Source organism: Carya illinoinensis, chromosome 11, assembly GCF_018687715.1.
Source record: "Carya illinoinensis cultivar Pawnee chromosome 11, C.illinoinensisPawnee_v1, whole genome shotgun sequence".
In the NCBI taxonomy this organism is placed as follows: Eukaryota; Viridiplantae; Streptophyta; class Magnoliopsida; order Fagales; family Juglandaceae; genus Carya; species Carya illinoinensis.
Genome location: NC_056762.1, coordinates 41,287,908 through 41,308,081, shown reverse-complemented (window position 1 = coordinate 41,308,081; position 20,174 = coordinate 41,287,908). Strand labels below are relative to the sequence as shown.

The 20,174-nt window shown below is 35.0% G+C and overlaps 2 protein-coding genes across 4 annotated transcripts; one reads left to right on the top strand and one right to left on the bottom strand.

Moving 5' to 3' along the window:
* The first annotated feature begins 1,156 nt into the window (after positions 1-1,156).
* On the top strand, positions 1,157-12,736 carry LOC122281316 (putative nuclear RNA export factor SDE5). Its single transcript, XM_043092697.1, is given in 12 exon segments — positions 1,157-3,244; positions 4,258-4,878; positions 5,040-5,065; positions 5,829-5,906; positions 6,738-6,775; positions 6,902-7,003; positions 7,005-7,147; positions 7,574-7,653; positions 7,982-8,038; positions 10,730-10,982; positions 11,097-11,164; positions 12,364-12,736. Coding segments are annotated over 11 exon segments (1,581 nt in total). The 5' UTR covers positions 1,157-3,244; positions 4,258-4,259; the 3' UTR covers positions 12,481-12,736.
* On the bottom strand, positions 12,728-19,870 carry LOC122281315 (choline transporter protein 1). Of its 3 annotated transcripts, none has more exons than XM_043092693.1 (10): positions 19,523-19,870; positions 17,830-18,188; positions 17,490-17,635; positions 16,779-16,962; positions 16,024-16,097; positions 15,785-15,898; positions 15,207-15,563; positions 14,430-14,693; positions 13,612-13,839; positions 12,728-13,177 (listed from the first exon to the last, which is right to left on the bottom strand). In XM_043092693.1, the coding sequence occupies exons 1-10, from the start codon at positions 19,705-19,707 to the stop codon at positions 12,983-12,985; spliced, it is 2,106 nt and encodes a 701-aa protein (XP_042948627.1). In that variant the 5' UTR covers positions 19,708-19,870; the 3' UTR covers positions 12,728-12,982. The 3 variants fall into 3 exon arrangements, with proteins under 3 accessions (XP_042948627.1, XP_042948628.1, XP_042948629.1); XM_043092694.1 differs by having other exon boundaries at positions 14,430-14,690; positions 19,523-19,868; XM_043092695.1 differs by lacking the exon at positions 14,430-14,693.
* Between the last annotated feature and the right edge of the window lie 304 nt (positions 19,871-20,174).

Here is a 20,174-nt window from a genome sequence, read left to right as displayed (position 1 = left end):
CGGAAATGAGGTGGAGAAGAACAACGGCGCACAGGAGAAAGAATGAGAAGAAAAGAAGAAGCCCTAATGGCTGGATCAAACGACTCCATTTGGGAGGAATTTAGTGGGCTGGGTTGAAGGCTCATGGGTTGGGCTGGGCCCAAAAGAAAAATAAAATACACTCTCCAGGCCCAGTCCGAAAATAGAAGAGTTCAACAAAAGAAAAATGCACAATAAAAAAAATAAATAAGAGCCAAATAAAAATACTATGACTCAATGTTAATAAAATAAAATAATTAAATTCCCACATTAAACTAATTTAAAATAAAGATCAATTTAAATGTAAAACAATAATTAATATCAATAAAACACATCAAAATAAATTTCACAACTTAAAATTCATAAAATAAATTTTTTCATTCCTACAGTTTCTATAGTATACATGAAACATTTCAACTTTAAATTATAATAAAATACTAATTATTTTTTATTTTAATTTTTTTATAAATTAATTATTTACACATTTATTCATTCTCTAATCTCATTAAATATATATCATATAGGAGCATACTAATTATTTTTTTATTTTTATTTTTTTGTAAATTAATTATTTACAAATTTATTCATTCTTTAATTCTATTAAATATTTAACATATAGGAGCAAGCATATAGAGACTATTGCAGTACAAGTTTCAGAAAAATAGTGGATAATTCAACTTGCTGCAGATTCAAAAATATTTAATCAACAACAACACAAAAGTTTTAATATTCTCTCTATTGGCCCTGTGCAATATAGTAGAGAATTACAATGATCATGAACAAAAAAAATAAAAAATAAAATTTTATTTGTATTTCTATTTTATTGTTCAAATTTACTCTAAATAAATTTTTTTATAAGACAATTAAAAAACACAACTAAGTTTGTACGTTTGGCCTCCACTAGTGTGTCTGTATATATATATATATATATATATTTATAATACTTCTCGACGACTTTGGGCACTTCTCATTATGGCTCCAAGCAAACGTTATAAATACACCTCTGTTTCTGTCCGTCACCCGTTCGGGTACGGCCCTTTATTTCTCAACAAGCTTTGGCTTAGAGAGAAAGAAACCTGTGTGTGTTTGTGCACACACTGCTCTTTCAAGGTTCACTCTCAAAGTAAGTGATCTCTTGTTCATTTCCTCTGCATTCCGCTTTCAACATCTTCGGTTGCTTGATCTGATCAAATGAGGTTGAAATCACTTTGATCACTGGAAAAAACTCCATGGAGAGGATTGATTGAGTTTGCTTTTATTCACATTTTGATATAAGTATGTTTTTGCTGGCGTGTTTGGTTGGTGAGAAAACGGAGGAAAGGCAAAGAAATGGAAAGAAGAAACCTGTTAGAATATTCTCAAACCATTGTGTTTTTTTGTTCGTGTTAATGTGTATAAAAACGAAGTAGAGTAAACTCACTGTCGTAAAAAAAGATAAGTTAATCATAGAAATGACTTATAAAATCTGTACGTCCATAGCCTTTTCTTTCTGCTGGCAGCTCGATTCTGTATTCATCGCCACCTTTTTTTATTGTTGAGTATTAGGTTTAGCACTCTTGTGTACTCTACTCAACTACATTGCCTTTTGCATAGTCATTGGTTGCTTATTCTGCTCCCACGTGCTTATAATGACTTCAATTACTGCTCAAAGCAATGCCGATTGTTGGAAAAATTCATAGCATTTTATTTTTAAGTCTCTGTCACGACGCTTGATTGGAAAGAATAGCAACTGAAAGCAATGGAATATAATCATCAGTCCATTTTCTGCTCCTGTTACGTACGTTTTTGTCTTGTGAAAAAAGGGAAATAACCGTATGCCGAAGTCTCATACGCGTCCCTTTCGCTTGTTACTATTTTTCCTCTTTACAGATCTCATATCGAATACAAGTGTTCTTTATTATCTAACGTAAGATTTCTGGATGAAATGACGAGAAAGTACTCTTCTGATTTTCAAAGCAGTAACCGTGCAGTGATTGCTTTTATAGCTTGCTATCAATAAAAATGTAGGTCAAGATTAGAAACATTCTCTCAATCAGTCCATCAAGATTGTTTTATCATCATAAATGTTAAGTTAATCCTCTGAACATCAAATTGGCTTGATTAGTAGTAACAACTGTTTTAATATTGGAATTTGTTCTATGCTAACCGCAGTTGTCATATTTCTAAATTTCTATTCATTTTATTTTTGTAATTCTTGAAGGCTTTGCTTGTTGTGGACAGAACAGAATGAAGGGAAGAAACTGGTGCTAAAGAATATGCATCGAAAGAAAGTTCCAAACTCACTGTTTTCTGTTGTTGTGTATTTCTGGACTACATTGTCGGATAAAACTCTTCTGAATGTTAAATTCAACAACTAAATATGTGTGTTTCTAGCATTTATTAGTTATATTAACCATATGCTTGGCTTTCAACACATGTAGATACAAAGATAAGGAAAAATTTTGAACATTATTCTTGACTGAATCTGATGAGCATAAAATGAGTTTTTTAGTGCTAGAAACAAAGTAAACTGTTGAAAATTTTCTCTACTATATGCATCCATCATTTAGCATCTCTCTCTTTTTCTTTTCATGTTTTGTAAGGTTCAAACCAATTCTTAATATGTCTATAAGATTCAAATAGTAAGTCTTGTTATTGATTTTATTTTGTAAGTAATAGCTACTTTATTGAAGAAAATGAATAAGGAATAATGTGCAGGAGGCACTCCCAACTTCTTTTGATGAGTTCATATTAATGCAAGTTTAGGTTGAGTCATCTTACGTACTTCAGTTACAATTTCCACCTTCTAATCGTGTATATACTTCCACTTCCACTTTCCTTTCATATTTTTTTTTCCTACTTGTTTTCCCTTTTGGCAGTCTCTTTATTACCAACAATACAATAAAGGAAAAGAAAAACAATATACTATACTGTATGTGCCACCTTTATTAGCATCTCATGAGAAGATTTACATTTATCGTTACTTATCAAAAAAAGATTTACATTTATCGTTCCCGAGAACTGAGCTGTGCCAGAAGTGACACTCTCACTCATGCATCACATTTGATTGTTATATATTTATTTTAATAAATTCTCCACTTATTTGTTTGAGGCATTTCTCCCATGAGTTCACCTAACGGCTCTTCAAATAGGCCTGACCAGCCCTAACTTTTCCTCCTAGAGAAGCATAGTCTTTTGAGAGAGAGGAGCTCTCTCTTACATTGCTCTTTCACTACCAAATCTTCAAGTAAGCAATCCATGATTCTCTTCCTTGTCATTGCTTTTCAATCATCTTTAGTTGCATATCTAATGGTATGAGCTTGAAATGGGTTGAAATAATGGTTACAGCAAACAATGCAGAAAATCTCTTTGTTTGGCTCTCAAGTTTTTCGTTCTTAACTATGTTACCATCTCTAGTTCTAGCTTTCAGGATTTCTTAGCCCCACTTTCTTTTCATACTTAAACAGATTCTATGTATATGTCCTGCATACTGATGTATCACCCCTTTTAATCATTAACAACATCCATATCTTACCTATGGAAAAAATTTCTCTCAATCTATGTGTCTGCAATGCTATATTCGAACTTTTGTTAAGACATTTTTATTTTGTTGTATCCACCACTCTGTTTGGAAGTAAAAATTGGGAGGAAAGGAGTACAACATGAAAGAAATGAAAGGGATTTTTGAGTCCATTGGTTTCCATTCTAGAGCATTTTTTTGTTCACTTTCTGGAACTTATTCCAACTCTGGTCTGTCTTCTTTTCTGCTCACCCTTTTCTTGTAAGTGTTTTTAGCAATGTGTTTTGTTTCCAGGGAAGTGGAGGAATTTAAAAAAAAAAATGGAAAACCTTGGAGTTCTGATTTGTCTTTTTTTTTTCTTTTCTTTTGAAAACTTATGAAATCTCCATGTAAGTTTTAACAACAGATGAGCAAATGGAGAAAGAGAATTAAATAAACTTTGTATAGGTTGTTTGATTTTATTGCATCTCAAAGGTGAAACCCTGTTAGTTCTAGACAACTATCTTTCTGGACTTTAAAAAACTGAGGGGAATGAGTAATGGTTGAAAATTCTCCTGAACGGTGTGCATTTATCACTTTTTTACCCTAAACTTCCATGGCACCAAAATTATATGCTCACCTTTGCCTTCTGAATGTTTCAAAGTCACAGTTCCTTTTGCCATTGTAAGACTTTTTCCCTTTATAGAAATATTACTAATTTGTTGCTGTCATTTTCTCCTCTTACATTGTGAAGATTATAGAAATGCAGGCAGGTAGTTCATCCTCTTCACATTGTGATGCTGAAAAAAAAGACTTAGAGGAGCTGCTTGAAGCTTTTGGCTCTGCATTTTCTCTTGAAGACATAGCCTCTGCTTATTGCAAGGCTAGGAACAATGTAGATACGGCTGGTCAAATACTTTGTGCATCACTTGGAAGTACCTCTCATGATGCTACTTGCACATCTAAAGATAAATTAAAGTGTGCAAGATCAACAACTTCAGAGCTTTCATCTGAATTAGATGGTGCAAGTGCAATGCCTTCAGAAATGTCATCTGACAGCATTCTTCAGAACTCTCATCATGGAGGAAGACATACCAGATTATTGAAGTCAAAAGTTCGTCCTGTGTCAATGGGTACTGTTTCAGGTATCATTGCAAAAGATTATGCTAAGCCCAGGCCTGTAACTAATGAATATCCGGGATCGAAAAAACCCCCAGGATTAGATTCAAAAGAATTGCCTATCTCTGAGATATGGAGGGAAGAAGTTCCACCAAACATGACAGCAGGAAAGGGCACCATACATGGTTATGTTGAAGAGTTCATGTTTAAAATGCTTGGTGATGGCTTCCAACTAGATATGAGTGTTATCCAAGAAGTTCTTGGTAAATTTTCCTTTTCCCTTCAGCCATTAACAATTCTTTTACCATATGTCCTGACCTTAAATATTACCATTTTTCATTTTTGGTAAAAAATATTTTTATTTTATAATTTCACTTGTTGAGTTTAATTAGGTACTTAATCAGGCATTTTGTTGAATTTGCAGGCTGTTGTGGTTATGATGTACAAAAGGTATAGTGCACATTCACATTAAGGTTAAATTGGTTTTGTGTTCTTTATGGTTTATTTTCACTACAAAGAGTATACACTCTCTTGCATTTCGTAAGAGAGAGGTTATGAAGAGACAGATGTTTTTCCCCCGAATAGATATAATATATATATGATTGTGCAACTGTTAAAATTAAGATCGGTTGGAAATAATTAACTGAAACATCCAGAGTATGCTTTATAAAAGTATAATAAAGAAGGGTAGTCACAGTCGCATATTTAAGTATCAATAATCTTTGGATTCAAATTGATTCTTGATGTATGCTTGCTAATATATAATATTGTCTTTTCTTTTCTTTTTTGGTTTTTTTTTTTTTGTTTGGGGGGGGGGGGGGGGGGGGGGGGGGGGGGGGGGGGTTGTTTACAAACCAATTAGTTCTTACTTCTCATAGTTAGCATGCGTTATCATCTGGCACCCCAAATTTGTTTGCGATAGAACTTAGTTGGGATGGCAGTATATGGGCATATCTCCTGAATAATATTACTACCTATACGCCCCATACCTAGCTTACAGAATAAAAAATATACTGTTCAATCTTTCACCTTTTTCTGCTCAACATATGAATTGCAGATACATTTATAACTAAAAGATCAACATTTTGAGTTTTTTCCATGTGGCGAACTATTAATATTAGTATATATTTGTTTGATATCATATCTACATCAGTGATTTTGATTGACAACTTCTTTTTTGACAAGTAAGAATTGACTTATGTTGATCACATAGAGCATGGAGAAACTTCTTGAGTTGTCAGCTTCAACTTTGGAGAACCGTGATGATGTTGTGGACTTGGCCGACAGAAAAGTAAGCATTAGTCTTGATTTGTGCCTCTACCCAGTTGCAATCTAAAACTTATAATTCTTGTTCAAACTATAAATTGTTTGTACGCAATAAAGATCCTTCTTGCATTCCTTATGTGGCTAGTCCATTTTTGCATTTGTACTGCATGCAGACTTCGTATTGTGAAATTTGAATCCTTAGATTACTAATGCTTCAACCTGTATGTTCTCTATCAGTTAGTCTATGCATATTTTCTTGTCGCAGCTATATTTTTAACTTTAAATTCATCATTGTGATAGTCCTTATATGATGTGATGGTCCTTGAATGGAGAAGGGTGAGAAAGATGACCAGTGTGGTATAGCAATGTGTTTTGAATATATTGTTTAGTAGCTAAATGAACAGTCCATCAATCTTTCTGAATGCCATTCCTTGTTAATATAGGATTTATAAAATTGAGCTCTGGTTTGCTATATTGAAATCTGATAAGATTCTGATCTTATTATGTGGAATATGATGTTCATGACAACGATCTCCCTCAGGTCGACTGAAAAGTAAAGCTCAGTAGTGTGGTAATTAATCAGTGATGGTTCTTCCCATTTTCTTGTAATGAAGTTCACTGATATTACAACTAATTTGCATCCTTGTTCATGCTTTTTTCTTTTTCTCCTTGTGAAGCGATTCCACCTGTTTTGTGTGTGTGTGTGTGTGTGTAGATTTTAGGGTTAACCTTCTTTCTACTCTCATAAGATATTTTAGAGGTCTGTGATTGTTTCTTAACTAAAACCTGGGGAAAAAAGCCAAATAACCATTCATAGTTTTCTTGTTCTCTCTTCTCATCCAAGTTCTTTTAACAGTCTTCAGAGAAACATCGAGAACAAGGTTCTGCCTGCGGGTGAGTTCTTTCCATTTCAATTATTTACTAGTTCAGTCCTGGGTACCAGATACGATGGCTTGGGAAAGGATCCAATTTGGGAATGTTACCTTATAGTCAGTCACTTTTACATTTGCACCCATGCAGTGATGAAGCTAGAATTATGAAGAAAAGTTTAACAGAATCGCCAAAAAGAGACAGACAGATTTGTTATTCAGAAAGAAATTTTAGAAGCATTGTTCACTGTTCCTGAAAGATCGGAGGAAGCACCCAAAAGAGTGCAACCAGTGAGGAGATTTAGAGGATTTGGTGAAGTGGTGGTTGAACGTTTGAAAGACCCTGCCATAGAGCATGCAATTGTTACTGCAAAACCACTAGAAGTTACAAAAGATGGTATTGAGTTTGATCTTTAGTTTTCTCTAGGAGAGTGTAATTTACCTGCAAGATTATTTCTTAAGACATGAACTAGGTTGGAGTGCTCTGAGTTGATACTAACACTTCTGCTTTTCTATATCTTGAAGCCTTACATATTGAGTTCAGTGTTAACTATGATGTTTATGTTACCAATAGCTCTATTTTGTCATTTGGAATCATGTCTGATAATATGTATATTCATTTCTTGACTGCATTGAAACAAAAAAATTTTGATGTAAAAAGGTTTGTTAGGTATTATTCAGTGTAATCTGTCCCATTCAGACATTTCAGAAGGTTATTAGTTATTGAAGAAAATAATATTTATTGTACCATGTCCTCATTTAATGCATTGCTCGAGGATAAACTGTACCATGTTCTCATCAATAATTGTTCCTATGCAAATAGAAGGAGGCGATGATAGCTATGAGGTCCTACGTCAAGCTGTGAAGGAATATTGGACTACAACGAAAGAATACTACCAAGCTGTAAGATCCTCTTTTTTATTTAAATTCTTCTGCTGCTCTTGGAAATTGTGCTTGATAGAAAAGTTGTATAGAATACTCATAGGCATGATATGGAAAGGGGGATTTTTCCCTTTTTCATGATGCTTTAAGAATGAAGGGAGATGTGACAACCACACTGTTGCTCTCCGCACAGTTTTCTGCTTTGTTTAGCATGACTCCCAACTTCTTCCCGCTGATGCTTATGTTGAATATGCACTTCTGTAGATTTGCAAATTCCCTGTTATGCTGGTCGTTCTGAGCACCGTTTAGGCAAGCGTGATTGCTATTAACTGCTTCAGTTGTATTGCAGGCTGTTGATGCATGTGTTAAGGGCGATTATTCACGGGCAAACAAACTTCGAGAGCAGGTATGGTATCTTTGTTTTATATCACTGATATTGATGCTTAAAGACAAAAATAATCGCAAATGTAATCCTCTTCTATGGCTATTTCGCTTTATATTTGTGCTGAGAATATAAAATTTGTCTAAGCTTTTAGGCTGTAATATTTATTTATGTAAATACTCTTTTGTTATGCCTTTTTCTATCTTTAGGTTCAACTTGAAAAATCCAGTAAGACAATTTGGATGGTAAGATGAGATGAGATGATCTGTGAATAATAGTGAAATGATTTGAACTAATATGTTTTATGGGATTTTGAAAAATGAGAAAGAAAAAATTGAATAAAAATATTATGAAGTTAAAATATTGTCAGATTATGATTTTATTTTGAAATTTGAAAAAATTGAATTATTTTTTGTATTTTGTTTGGAAGTTTGGGAAAATTGAAATGATTAGTTTATGATTATATGAAAAAGTTAAAAATTTAAAATTAGAAAGTATTTGTGTTTATGATATTTGGATATTGAAATGAAATGTGATGAGATATGATGAGTTCGGAAGATTTTGCTATCCAAACCAGGCCTTAAAAAAAGCATATCTAGGAAAAGAGATAAGATGATACTTTTTTTTTTATAGTTAATAAGAGTTTTATTACCATAAATAGGCATCGCCCAAATACACAGGAAGCATACAAGAGGAAATACCTACATACAACGGCTAGGAAGAAAGAAAAAACTGGAAAAACTCCAACACTTCATCACTTTTCAATACAAAGCATTAGCCCAAAGACAAAAGTGTTTTGAGAAAAAAATCCCTAATATCTTCCATTGAACATTCTTTGTCTTCAAAACATCTCCTATTCCTTTCAAGCCATAGACACCACATCAAACACAAAAGGATCTTTCTCCAAATGGAAGTGATAGGAAGACACCACCCAGTGTACTTCCAGCAAGCTAGTAAATTCACCAAGTGCTTTGGCATCACCCCAGAAATACCCATCCTTCCAAAAATATCATTCCACAAATTTATAGCCACCTCACAATGTAGAAACAAGTGATTAACTGATTCGCTATCTTTTTTACACATAAAACACCAATCAACAATACAAAGACCATGTTTTCTTAAATTTTCAGTAGTCAAAATTTTGTCATGAGACACAAGCCAACAGAAGAAAGTAACCTTATTCGGCACTTTAACTTTCCAAATACTCTTCCAGGGGTAATCACTTACACCATGACTGATTAAGGCATTATAATAGGAACGAACAGAAAATCTGAAATTTCTCTCAGGAATCCACATCAAACTGTCTACACTGCCTTGGACAAACTTCAACCCATATGGTCTGCAGAGAAAATCTGAAATTGCGGTGACTTCCCAATCATTTGCATTTCTCACAAAGTCAACAGTCCATTGTATACTATTGTTTAAAAAAGAGAAAGAATCTGCCACTGTTGTATCTTGCTGCCTTGCGATCTGAAAAAGAAAGGGAAATTCATTCTTGAGAGTTAACTTTCCACACCAATGATTGTTGAGGAATAAATCTCACATTGCCTGTGGACAAGGTCTTGGGCATGTTTATAAGATTAGAGCAAACCTCTCTCTTTGAACTGGTTTTAAGAGATGAGTTAGGCCCATAAATTTCTTCATGGCATCAGAGCCTGCCACAGGACGAATGGAGCCTACACTACTTATCCCGTGACAAGGACCAGAAAAAATACTGACCTGCCACTGTTGTATCTAGCTGCCTTGCAATCTGAAAAAGAAAAGGAAATTCATTCTTGAGAGTTAACTTTCCACACTAATGATTGTTGAGGAATAAATCTCACATTGCCTGTGGATAAGGTCTTTTACATGTTTATAAGGTTGGAGCAAACCTCTCTCTTTGAACTGGTTTTAAGAAATAAGTTAGGCCCATAAATTTTTTCATGGTATCAGAGCCTACCATAAGACGAATGGGGCCTACACTACTTACCCCGTGACAAGAACCAGAAAAAATACTGACCTGCACGTGAGGGAGGGTGTTGAGGAATAAATCTCACATTGCTTGTGGACAAAGTCTTGGGCATGTTTATAAGGTTGGAGCAAACCTCTCTTTTTGAACTGGTTTTAAGAGATGAGTTAGGCCTATAAATTTCTTCAATGATCATGCCAAAATCGAATCAAATTAATTTCGTTATGATGGGTGTCAATTCAATTAGATTCTTTATTGAAACAATAAATTGAATTGTTATTTTGCTAAATTCAAAATCAATAAACCATTTTTAATTTCCCATGGCCACTAGTTACCTATATTCGATAGATAAATTAAAACTCAGCACCCCCACCCTTTCACCAAATGTACCTAGGCTCGGTGGCTGTAGTTTGTAATAATTAGTCAGGGGCACAAGGTATCGATGTTATTAAAAGATGCCAGGTGAAGCTCTGACCATTTTAGATAATAGTCTTAAGACACTTTTTTGGCATTATGATTAGAAACCTGATGCGTAACCCATCTTTCTCCGTCCTCGAACTGGTAAGTGGGTGGTGGTGGTTTTGAGGGTATGGCGAGTGCTTGTAATATCTGTTTCTGGGACGTGCATCCTTTTCATATTAGACCGATCCAAGTTGGAGAAATCAGTTCTTACATAAAAGAAGTTTAAATAGACAAGATTGAATAATACATCTGATAGGCAATATTATTAAATATTTTAGCAAATGCTTACTGCTTGAAAATTCTAGGGACACTTTTTTAACAGAATGGCCAGAGAAGCAGACGAGAAATCTGCTCAAAAGCTTCTTGAAGCTAGGTTGGTGCAGAATGTAATTATTTTCTTCTTGTGTTGCATGCTTTGGTTATTGCCTCATAAATCACAGAACAACTTTCAATTTTACAGCCCACAGGATGTGGTGTCTCTTGACTTGCATGACCAAGAACCTAAGAATGCTCTACGCCTATTGAGGCTTCATTTAACTACTTTTTCTGGCATCGCAGGTAGGTTCATGTCTTCTTTTGCCTCTTATAGTCCTTAGATCAAGACATTTCTTTAGTCATCAAGACCAAAATGAAAAGACGCGATGACATGACTTTCCATTTGCTTCTTGTCAGTTTTAAAGCACCTTAGGATCATAGTAGGGAACAGCGATGAAGATACCAAAGGGGCTCGGAGACGACTGGTATGACTAAATTATCATGCCTATATAAAGTACATGCAATTTGTTTCATTTGTTTTCGGCGCTGTCGTATATATTTTTGCTTGAACAACAACACAGCAACACGTTTATTTTAGTATTTCTAGGTCTAATGGGACATGTCAACAGGCATTGCATATACATAGAGTATAACAGAAGGGTTCTGATTTTTATTTTCTGGGCAAATAATGAAATTATTTTAGAAATGTAAAGGAAATGGCTACCTTCGGGAATTCGAATCCCTGATTCCCTACCCAAATTCACAGTAATAGAGCAGATTACTTTAGTTCGTACAGGAATTAAACAATGTGTACAATACCACATACGTTCTTCCCATAACGTAAATTTACTGTTTATATCATAATATAAACAGGTGGGCTTTGCTAGTTTCTTTGTGCCCCTCAACATCCGAAAAACCTGTTTATGATAGAATTTTTCAAACAGTCGCGTAAAATACTAAAATCCTATAATAAAATTCATCTAATTTAAAAGGAATGATAATACCTGAGATTCATTTGAGGATTTGCCTAGATTTGGACGCTCGTAAGCCTCGTATTTCGGGCCCATTTCATCGGTGGAACAGATCCATGCAATTTGTCTCTTGGATTGCACACTACATGCCTCTCTTTTTATTAAATTCTGTAATCATTTTCATTTTTTTTGTTCCACACACACACACATAAGGTTGCTTTAAGCTTCTCTCTCTCTCTCTCTCTCTCTCTCTCTCTGCAATAGCTTTGACATTTAATCCCTGTATCTATAATTTGAATGAAATTTGTACTGTAGCAAAAGAACCCAGGTCCCAGATATCTGACATCTACTAGATTAGTCATATAGTTGACCACATAAGATAAATCAACTTCTCACAAAAGTAGCTTTAGTTGTAGATATCGATAGCATATCACAATGTGGTGGTTCAAGTGGAGATTCATTATTGAACTTTCATGTTGCGAGTCCTCTCTAATTACGCAGATGTAAAAGATAACAAAGCTTGTTCATAGAAGAAAAACTACTAATTATTTGTTTTGTCCAGCTCTTCTTTTGTCGTCTGATAAATTTGTCGATAGGGGATTTACTTTTGAGCTTTTTAGAACATTCTATAACCGGATACATGTATGTATGACCCTGCTTAGTAATTAAAAAGGATTTAAAAAAATCCATTGTTTTCTAATCTCACTTTGCAGATTTTGAAACTATTGAGCAAGGAATCCATAAAATGGACCAAGGACGCAGATGGTCGAACAATTATGATCCTAGTGGATGGGATAAACCCAGAGCGTTTGAGTTTTTGGAAAAAATGATTATCGGACCGGGAGAAGCTTCGAAAAGAGGTCCCATCACTGCAAGACTTCTGGAAATATAGATTATCATATCATGGTTTGCCCTTGCAACTGAACTTTGTGCACATCTTTTGTTAAAAACCTGTGTCAGCAAAATGTTTCTGCAAGCTACTAAATTTTGTGGCACCGATAATTTAGTTTTATCGTTAAACAGTATATCGAAGAAGCAATGGACGACTTGTGTGAAATTGCAATTCTCTTAAATGACTTTGTAGAAGGTTGCATTTACTTTTATACTGTATGCAAAACCCAGTTTTCCATGAGCTTCTTACATTACGATCCATGATGTTGCAAAAACTTCATCCAAGGCATTCTTTCCCACATGCTTTTCTCTAGTAACGAAGCACATACAGGTATAATCTCAAAACTCGGGGGGAAAAGCGAGAGCATAAGGACGCCTTCTAATAATATAACATGCAAAAGATTCTGAATGCGAAAGGAAAATGGTACGTCTGAGATGTTTTTAATGGGGTCCTTGAGTGAGTCTCTGCATCTCATTTTGATCATTAAGAGTTTCCATGAGAAGGGGAGGCGCATATTGGGCTGTCCCTTGGTGCTCCTCGGAATCCTGGCAGAATGAAAGGATGATGGTATCGATTGACATCTCCACCACTCCAAAGAAAAGAGTGGCCACGATGTAACCAAGACACCAACAAACCTGCGCACACATAGATAGAGGTATGCATCTATTTAGAAGACTACAAAATATTTTCTAGTCACACTTGCAAGCTTAACAGATACTGCAGACGTTGTCAAACCAAATGGCAATTTATGGTCTAAGGCAAGCTCCCCGTGCACGATTCCACCGTTGAAGTTCACGCGGTGCATTCAAATTTGTGTCAAGTGGTTCGAGAGATGTTCCAGTAACCTTTCCTTTACAAATTACTCAAATTGATTACCTATCTGTTCATATTTGTCTTTTAGCCTTTACCCACTGATGATCAATGAACTTGAACTCACTTAAACCACGAATTCTTTTGTTCACCAACCATTAGAATACCCAGCTTTGGGTACAATCAAAAATTAGTTTGTGTCATTTAGATTTCGTACATCTGATTAGATATATGAAATGAGGGAAAAAGAAAAGCATACCAATACAGGAAACAGCGGGGAAGTGATCTTGTTATGGCCAGATCTGTATTTGTGGGCATCCAACATGAGGAAAGCAAAAAGAGCGCTTGAAAGGCTGACACACAATTTTCCAAGAAATAGAATAACATCTCCAATCACATTCACCCTTCCTATTCGAAGGATGTTGTTGAGGATCAATTCTGTTGCAATTGCAGAAGCCTTGCAGAAGCTTTTACCTGTGATGGCAACCTGCAAGAATACAAGCAGACATTCCACAAACACGTGAGCAGACATTCAGCATATTATCAATTAAGAAATTTTTCTACAGAGCAACCATAATCAGTTCACAAACGCCCAAAAAGTGGATAAAATTCTTAGATGAGGATAACGAAGAAAATTTTTATTGGAATTACGAAGAACAACTGAAATGGACAAAGTTCATTACTTGCTACTAGCTTCACTTTACCTGACCCTTCTCTATTCTGCCTTTTGTTTTTCATGTTTTATTTCTTCTAAAAAAAAAATTCTTGATTTTTACAGACAGAATTTGGGTCCAATGTCAAATTCCGCAAAGAAATGTGGAATGGAATTTTTTTTATTACCACCAGGTGTCCGACAACTGCGTTCCAACTCTCCAGAGTTCACGTGATTTACAAAATATCGTAACTGCCAGAACAAATTTGAAAATGTATCATTTTCACTTTTACATTATATCATTTTTAGTAAGACATCTCCCAACTGGTCCTATGGGAAACAATCTCTCCTAGCATGCCAGTCACCTAGAAAAGAGTACTGAAGAATGCATACCAAATCAGCCTACAGGTGTTTCTTGAATTTACCATAATGTAGGCATTGCGGTTCACAGACTTTATAGTCCACTCAATACACCTGAGGCAACACCGAGATGAATGGAATGCGGCTTTTCCTATCCAGCTATCAGGTGTGGTACTAGAAACTTTCAGTCTGCGACGAATTGACTCAAGCATAAAGCGGATTGATTCCACAAATGATACGATAAGGGAGCCAAGAGCAACAGAGCCAAGGCTGTAACGCATAAGCCTCTTCATGGAGGAAAAAACTGGAAGAAATGGAATTTCAGGCTGCTTTGGCAAAAAAAAAAATAGCAATTATCAAGGAAAGGAATACCATAGATTTTTTTTTTTTTTTTAAAACTATAACAATGACCAAAAACAAAATCTCAAGCAACTCAGATCAAAGACAAGCTCCATCTTCCGCTATCAAGAAATGAATAAAAAGTTTTCGCAAATTGTCCATCTTGCTTAAAGTTGCTAGTATCTGAATAAAACGTTTAACAACCCAAAACAAAACTGAATAAATAAAACTAGGCATTTTTTAGGTTGACCAGATTCCACTCTCTTAAATCTCAGAAACAAACTCTTGCTTAATCTAGGAGATATAGCAGTTCTAGTTTGATGCATAACAGAACTTGTGCCATAGGATCACCAAGTTTAATCATATTTCACATTCCATGCTGTAATTTAATGTATGCAGTTACATTCTTGTGTTCAAAATCAAGAGAGTAATTTATATAGATGAACTAGGGAAAACAGTGACACATCTCACATTGTCATGGTGCATATAGCTTAGTAACTTACTGATGTTGCACCACCAGCCCAATAATAGGAAGCAACAGAACCAGCAATCACCGTCGATGAGCATGCTATTAAAAATTGTGTTGCCCAGTAACACCCAAATAGGTGGAAAAGGATGGCAACTCCTATATGAGGAGTGTAATTAATGCTATAGCCACAGCAATGATCACAGTTTACCCGTTTTGACACAAGATCATAAGCACAGCAGTTAGTGTTGCAGTTATTCTGGACGACTTGACCAGAACTGAAGAGATGGAGAGCAGCTGAAAACCAGAACATGTAAAATATTGCAAGGATAGTATATGGTATGATTGGAAAAATTATGAGCGCTTGCACTTCTCCTATGACCTTTGCAGCAACCTGTGTACATATTAACCATGAAAGTGATCAGTTTTTGCAACAAATTGAAACTTCAGCACCCGGGATTACATAGACGATTTGATCTAAACCTGTGGCTGATTAAGGAAAAAGCACCACGCATTTGAGCCCCAGATTGGGAAATGCACATTTAAAGAAGTCTCTCCTTGGATATCAAATGTGACATAGTTAAATTTCACATGATAATTTAGACAAAGACTTGCCTTGAGGACAGATGTTGCCATAATGATGCGGCGGACAATGACAATTGATGTAAGAACAGCAACCACCATAATAAATGTCATAAGAACTGCTGCAGCACGAAGATGATTGATCTCCTAAAAGATTAAAATTAACGAGTGAATCACAAATATATATATATATATAGAGAGAGAGAGAGAGAGAGAGAGAGAGAGAGAGAGAGAGCTCCAATATAAAAGTTTCAGTTGATGATGATACCAACCCTTCCAAATACATGAATGTATGGATCATGCTCACCAATGATGGGGGAGATGGCGTCGTTCCCTATCCATCCAGCTGGTAGTAAGGAAGAAAATAACTTCAGCATTATATTTGATTAAGAGTTATCAACATATTCAATTATACAAGAAAATGAAGTATGTAAATCAACCCTCTATTTCAAATATGCTTGAAGCTCAAACAAGTAGTAAGGATCTGAAATTTTATCTTTACCGGCAAAGAAGCCTCTAGTAAATTTCAACGCTCAAAATTTATTCACGATCACCCAAAGTTGCATTTGGATTTGAAGATATAATAGAATCAAGAGATTTTTTTTATATAAATTGCTTGATATGAATTTTGATCATGCATAATATGGTGAGTAAAAGGGAAGAAAGACATACTTTTCTTCAGCAAATTGCTAACGTTATAAGTTTGAATAAAAATTCCTTCACATATTATTGACCTAAATCCACCAATGAACTTTAACACTTCTATTGTTCATACAAGTAAACGGGAAGAAAGACATACTTTTCTTCAGCAAATCGCTAACATTATAAATTTGAATAATAATTCCTTCACATATTATTAAAACCTAAATCCACCAATGAACTTTAACACTTCTACTGTTCATACTTCATTCAAGCCATTCAAACTAAAATTTCAAATCCAAATCCTTCTTCCCAGATGTTTCTTTCCAAATGAACCAGGTTTTTTAGAAAACAACCAGAGAAAGAACAGTAAAAGTTCATTTCTGACCTTTTAGGTAGTAAAACATTGTTACTGATACCATGAGAACATTGAAGAGGGCCACCGTTATCCAAGGCATTGCAACAACAAAATGTCGAATCATCAGCAGCCAAATCACTGATAAAAACAACGGCAAGATTCCTCCACAAACAATCAACACTGGCCATGCTTTTCCAATATCAGCCATGTATCGCTGCAAAAATTCTATAGTTGATAAGTTTTTAATCCAGCAACACAAATTAGACATATATGTGCCCGGTGAAAAGGCATTTAATAGATATAAAACATATCTATTCTTATTAATACTACTGTTTACTTATAAAAAAAAAAAGATATAAAACATAAAGGAATTATGACAAGTACATAGGATTGTTCTTTTCCTTTTTTTTTCCTTTTTTGATAAGTAACAAGTACACAGGAAATGCATAGAGAAACCAAAGCTTCTTAAATAGGCATAGAGCCAGAAGTTCATGATTCCATTTACAGACAAACATGCATCTATTGTTACCCCAAAATAGAATAGTGGTCGTTATGTAAAAAAAAAAAAGTCACAAGAAGATTTTCCTCTAAAAACAACATCAATTGGAAGGCAGGGCATAATGCAAAAAGCTATGTAGACAATGATAATTCAAAAGGCAATGTAGACAATGTATATACTTTCCTTGACGGTTCCATAAAAATTATTATTATAAAGGACTATTGAGACAAAAAGTCCTCTACCTTTAAGACAGATGACCTAGAATTGATGGACCTGTGAATAGATTTGTCAATTATGATATCCTCGTTGATTTTCACACCACCCATCTGCTGCCAATGCCTCAAAGACATGTTTGATGCACGAGCAATAAACTGGCAGCTCCAATAAACTGTAAAATGGTATGACAAACTCTATGATAAGCATATGAGAGAATATACATGTATAGATCAAAAGAATATAGTAGGCAAAAGTCCTTTACATGAGCTTCTAAAGTCCTATCTCATTGATAAAAGTTCTGCAACCAATATGACATATGTGAACACGTGCCCACAATTGCATCAGAAGGGAATCGAGTTTACATACCATTTACACTTGGAAATATTACAGGGTAACAAGGACCTTGAAGTTGAAGAGAGGTGTTCCTCATTTCTGGTGTAAGGAACTCATAATAATCATAATTCATATTAATCCAATCTCCCATTGAAAGATGGATATCTCCTTCTGGATAGTCGCATACCCAATTTAGTTGATCATCAAGGGGGATAGGGCAATCCAACAAGCATATACTCCGGGCATTGGCCAATTTAAATTGGTTGCTTTTCAAACCACTTTGATAAACCTGATTAGGATCTAACCAGTATCTAAGCTCCAATTCACGAAGGTCACGTTTTGCATGCTTTTCACCACACACATTTCCTTTATAGTCCAGACCATATGTAAGCCTGCCAAACCGCTAAACAATCAATCACAACCCAAAAACACAGAAAATGTGTAATGTAGCGAATATAATAACACCACTGCACGAATTTGAACAATACCATCTACAAGATAATGCCCTTTATAACACCTGTTTGGCTCTTTTCCTTTCTCCACTATCATTAGCAATCAAAACAACTAGGTGATGCAAAAAGAAAGGAACTCCACTTAATTGTACATAAAAAGACTCCTTAACTAGGGAGAGTTGAATTCATTATCTTAAGAAAATCAATATAACTCAAACGTGTCATGTTCTCTCCACTTCAATCTATATGAAATCTGATAAAGAACAAGAAAACAAAGTAAACCTTGATGACATCTTACACCACAACTCAACAGATAGATACTCTCTTATCTTTACACCTTGAGAGAGAGAGTCCAAAAGATTTAATTGTAATTTGAGAGGATTTCATGTTACATGGGGCAGTAATAAAAATCAACCTACCTACTAACAGTTCATTCTCAACGTCTTTCTTCTATTTATTCAGTAATTTAACCTTTCTCCACTATCATTAGCAATCAAAACAACTAGGTGATGCAAAAAGAAAGGAACTCCACTTAATTGTACATAAAGCGACTCCTTAACAAGGGAGAGTTGAATTCATTATCTTGAGAAAATCAATATAACTCAAACGTGTCATGTTCTCTCCACTTCAATCTATATGAAATCTGATAAAGAACAAGAAAACAAAGTAAACCTTGATGACATCTTACACCACAACTCAACGGATAGATACTCTCTTATCTTTACACCTTGAGAGAGAGAGACCAAAAGATTTAATTGTAATTTGAGAGGATTTCATGTTACATGGGGCAGTAATAAAAATCAACCTACCTACTAACAGTTCTTTCTCAACGTCTTTCTTCTATTTATTCAGTAATTTAACCCACTAAGGCACAGGTAGAATACAAGGTATAGCCACGCGAGAAAAAATATATATAATTTTGCCTCAACTAGTACAAAACAATAAATCCGTAGTACAGAGAATAAAATTTAAGAAGATAAAGAATATCAACTTAAAGCAATAAAATTTAAATGATATGCGTAGTGCTAGCGCTGATTCTTTCAAACGGCTAAGACAAACAGAGAAAATAGAGCTACTGACGAGAAACGCATCACAAAAATGACAAATGAGAGCTAGAAAACGAACCCATTGGTGAGATTCTCAATTTTACCTTATAAATCACGCTTAAACAAAAAGTTGCATAATAAAGAAGACCCATTTGCCAAGAAAAAGAAGAAGACGACCCATTTAACGACTGAACAACTTGATAAAGTGGGTAATGTTAGATTCTTTACCTTAATGGGTTTCCTTGGTTGAACCCAAAGCTGGAGTTAACAATCATAGCAACCCAGAAGGCTATAAAGATCACAAGAAAAGCAATATCTCTGCATTTCCTGTTGTGCCTAATGATCCCACCCATTTGGGTATTCCCATCACTTGATGGGTACCTCCCTATCACTGCTCCCAAAGGACCTCTCATTTCAACACCCCCTTACTCTATGAAGCTTCAAAAAAGAGGAAAAACAAAACAAAAATATGAGAGAGAGAGAGAGAGAGAGAGAGAGAGAGAGAGAGGGCGGGGGGGGGTTTGTGAAATGAAGAGTGTAGTAGAGTGGAAGCTTGGAGGTGTGAACCGAGAAAGACTCGAGGAAAGGGTTTTAGGTTTGGCATATCTTCTTATTAATGTCGTTTTTGACATTGAACGAAGACATAATAACTATGCGTTTAGAATGTGTGTCTGGTGGCTTAAGATAGATTCGGTTGGGGGTTGGCTCGGCTTGCATTATGGAATCTCGGGCTGAGGATAGATAAATATCACATGTTTAATGTAAAACAAAGAGCCAAAAAATATTCAAATGATTCTCATTTTAGAAAATAAAATAATTCGTTTTCTTAGAACGTTGTTAATTGAATTGAGTGAGTCACTTAATATTTTTAATGAAATTA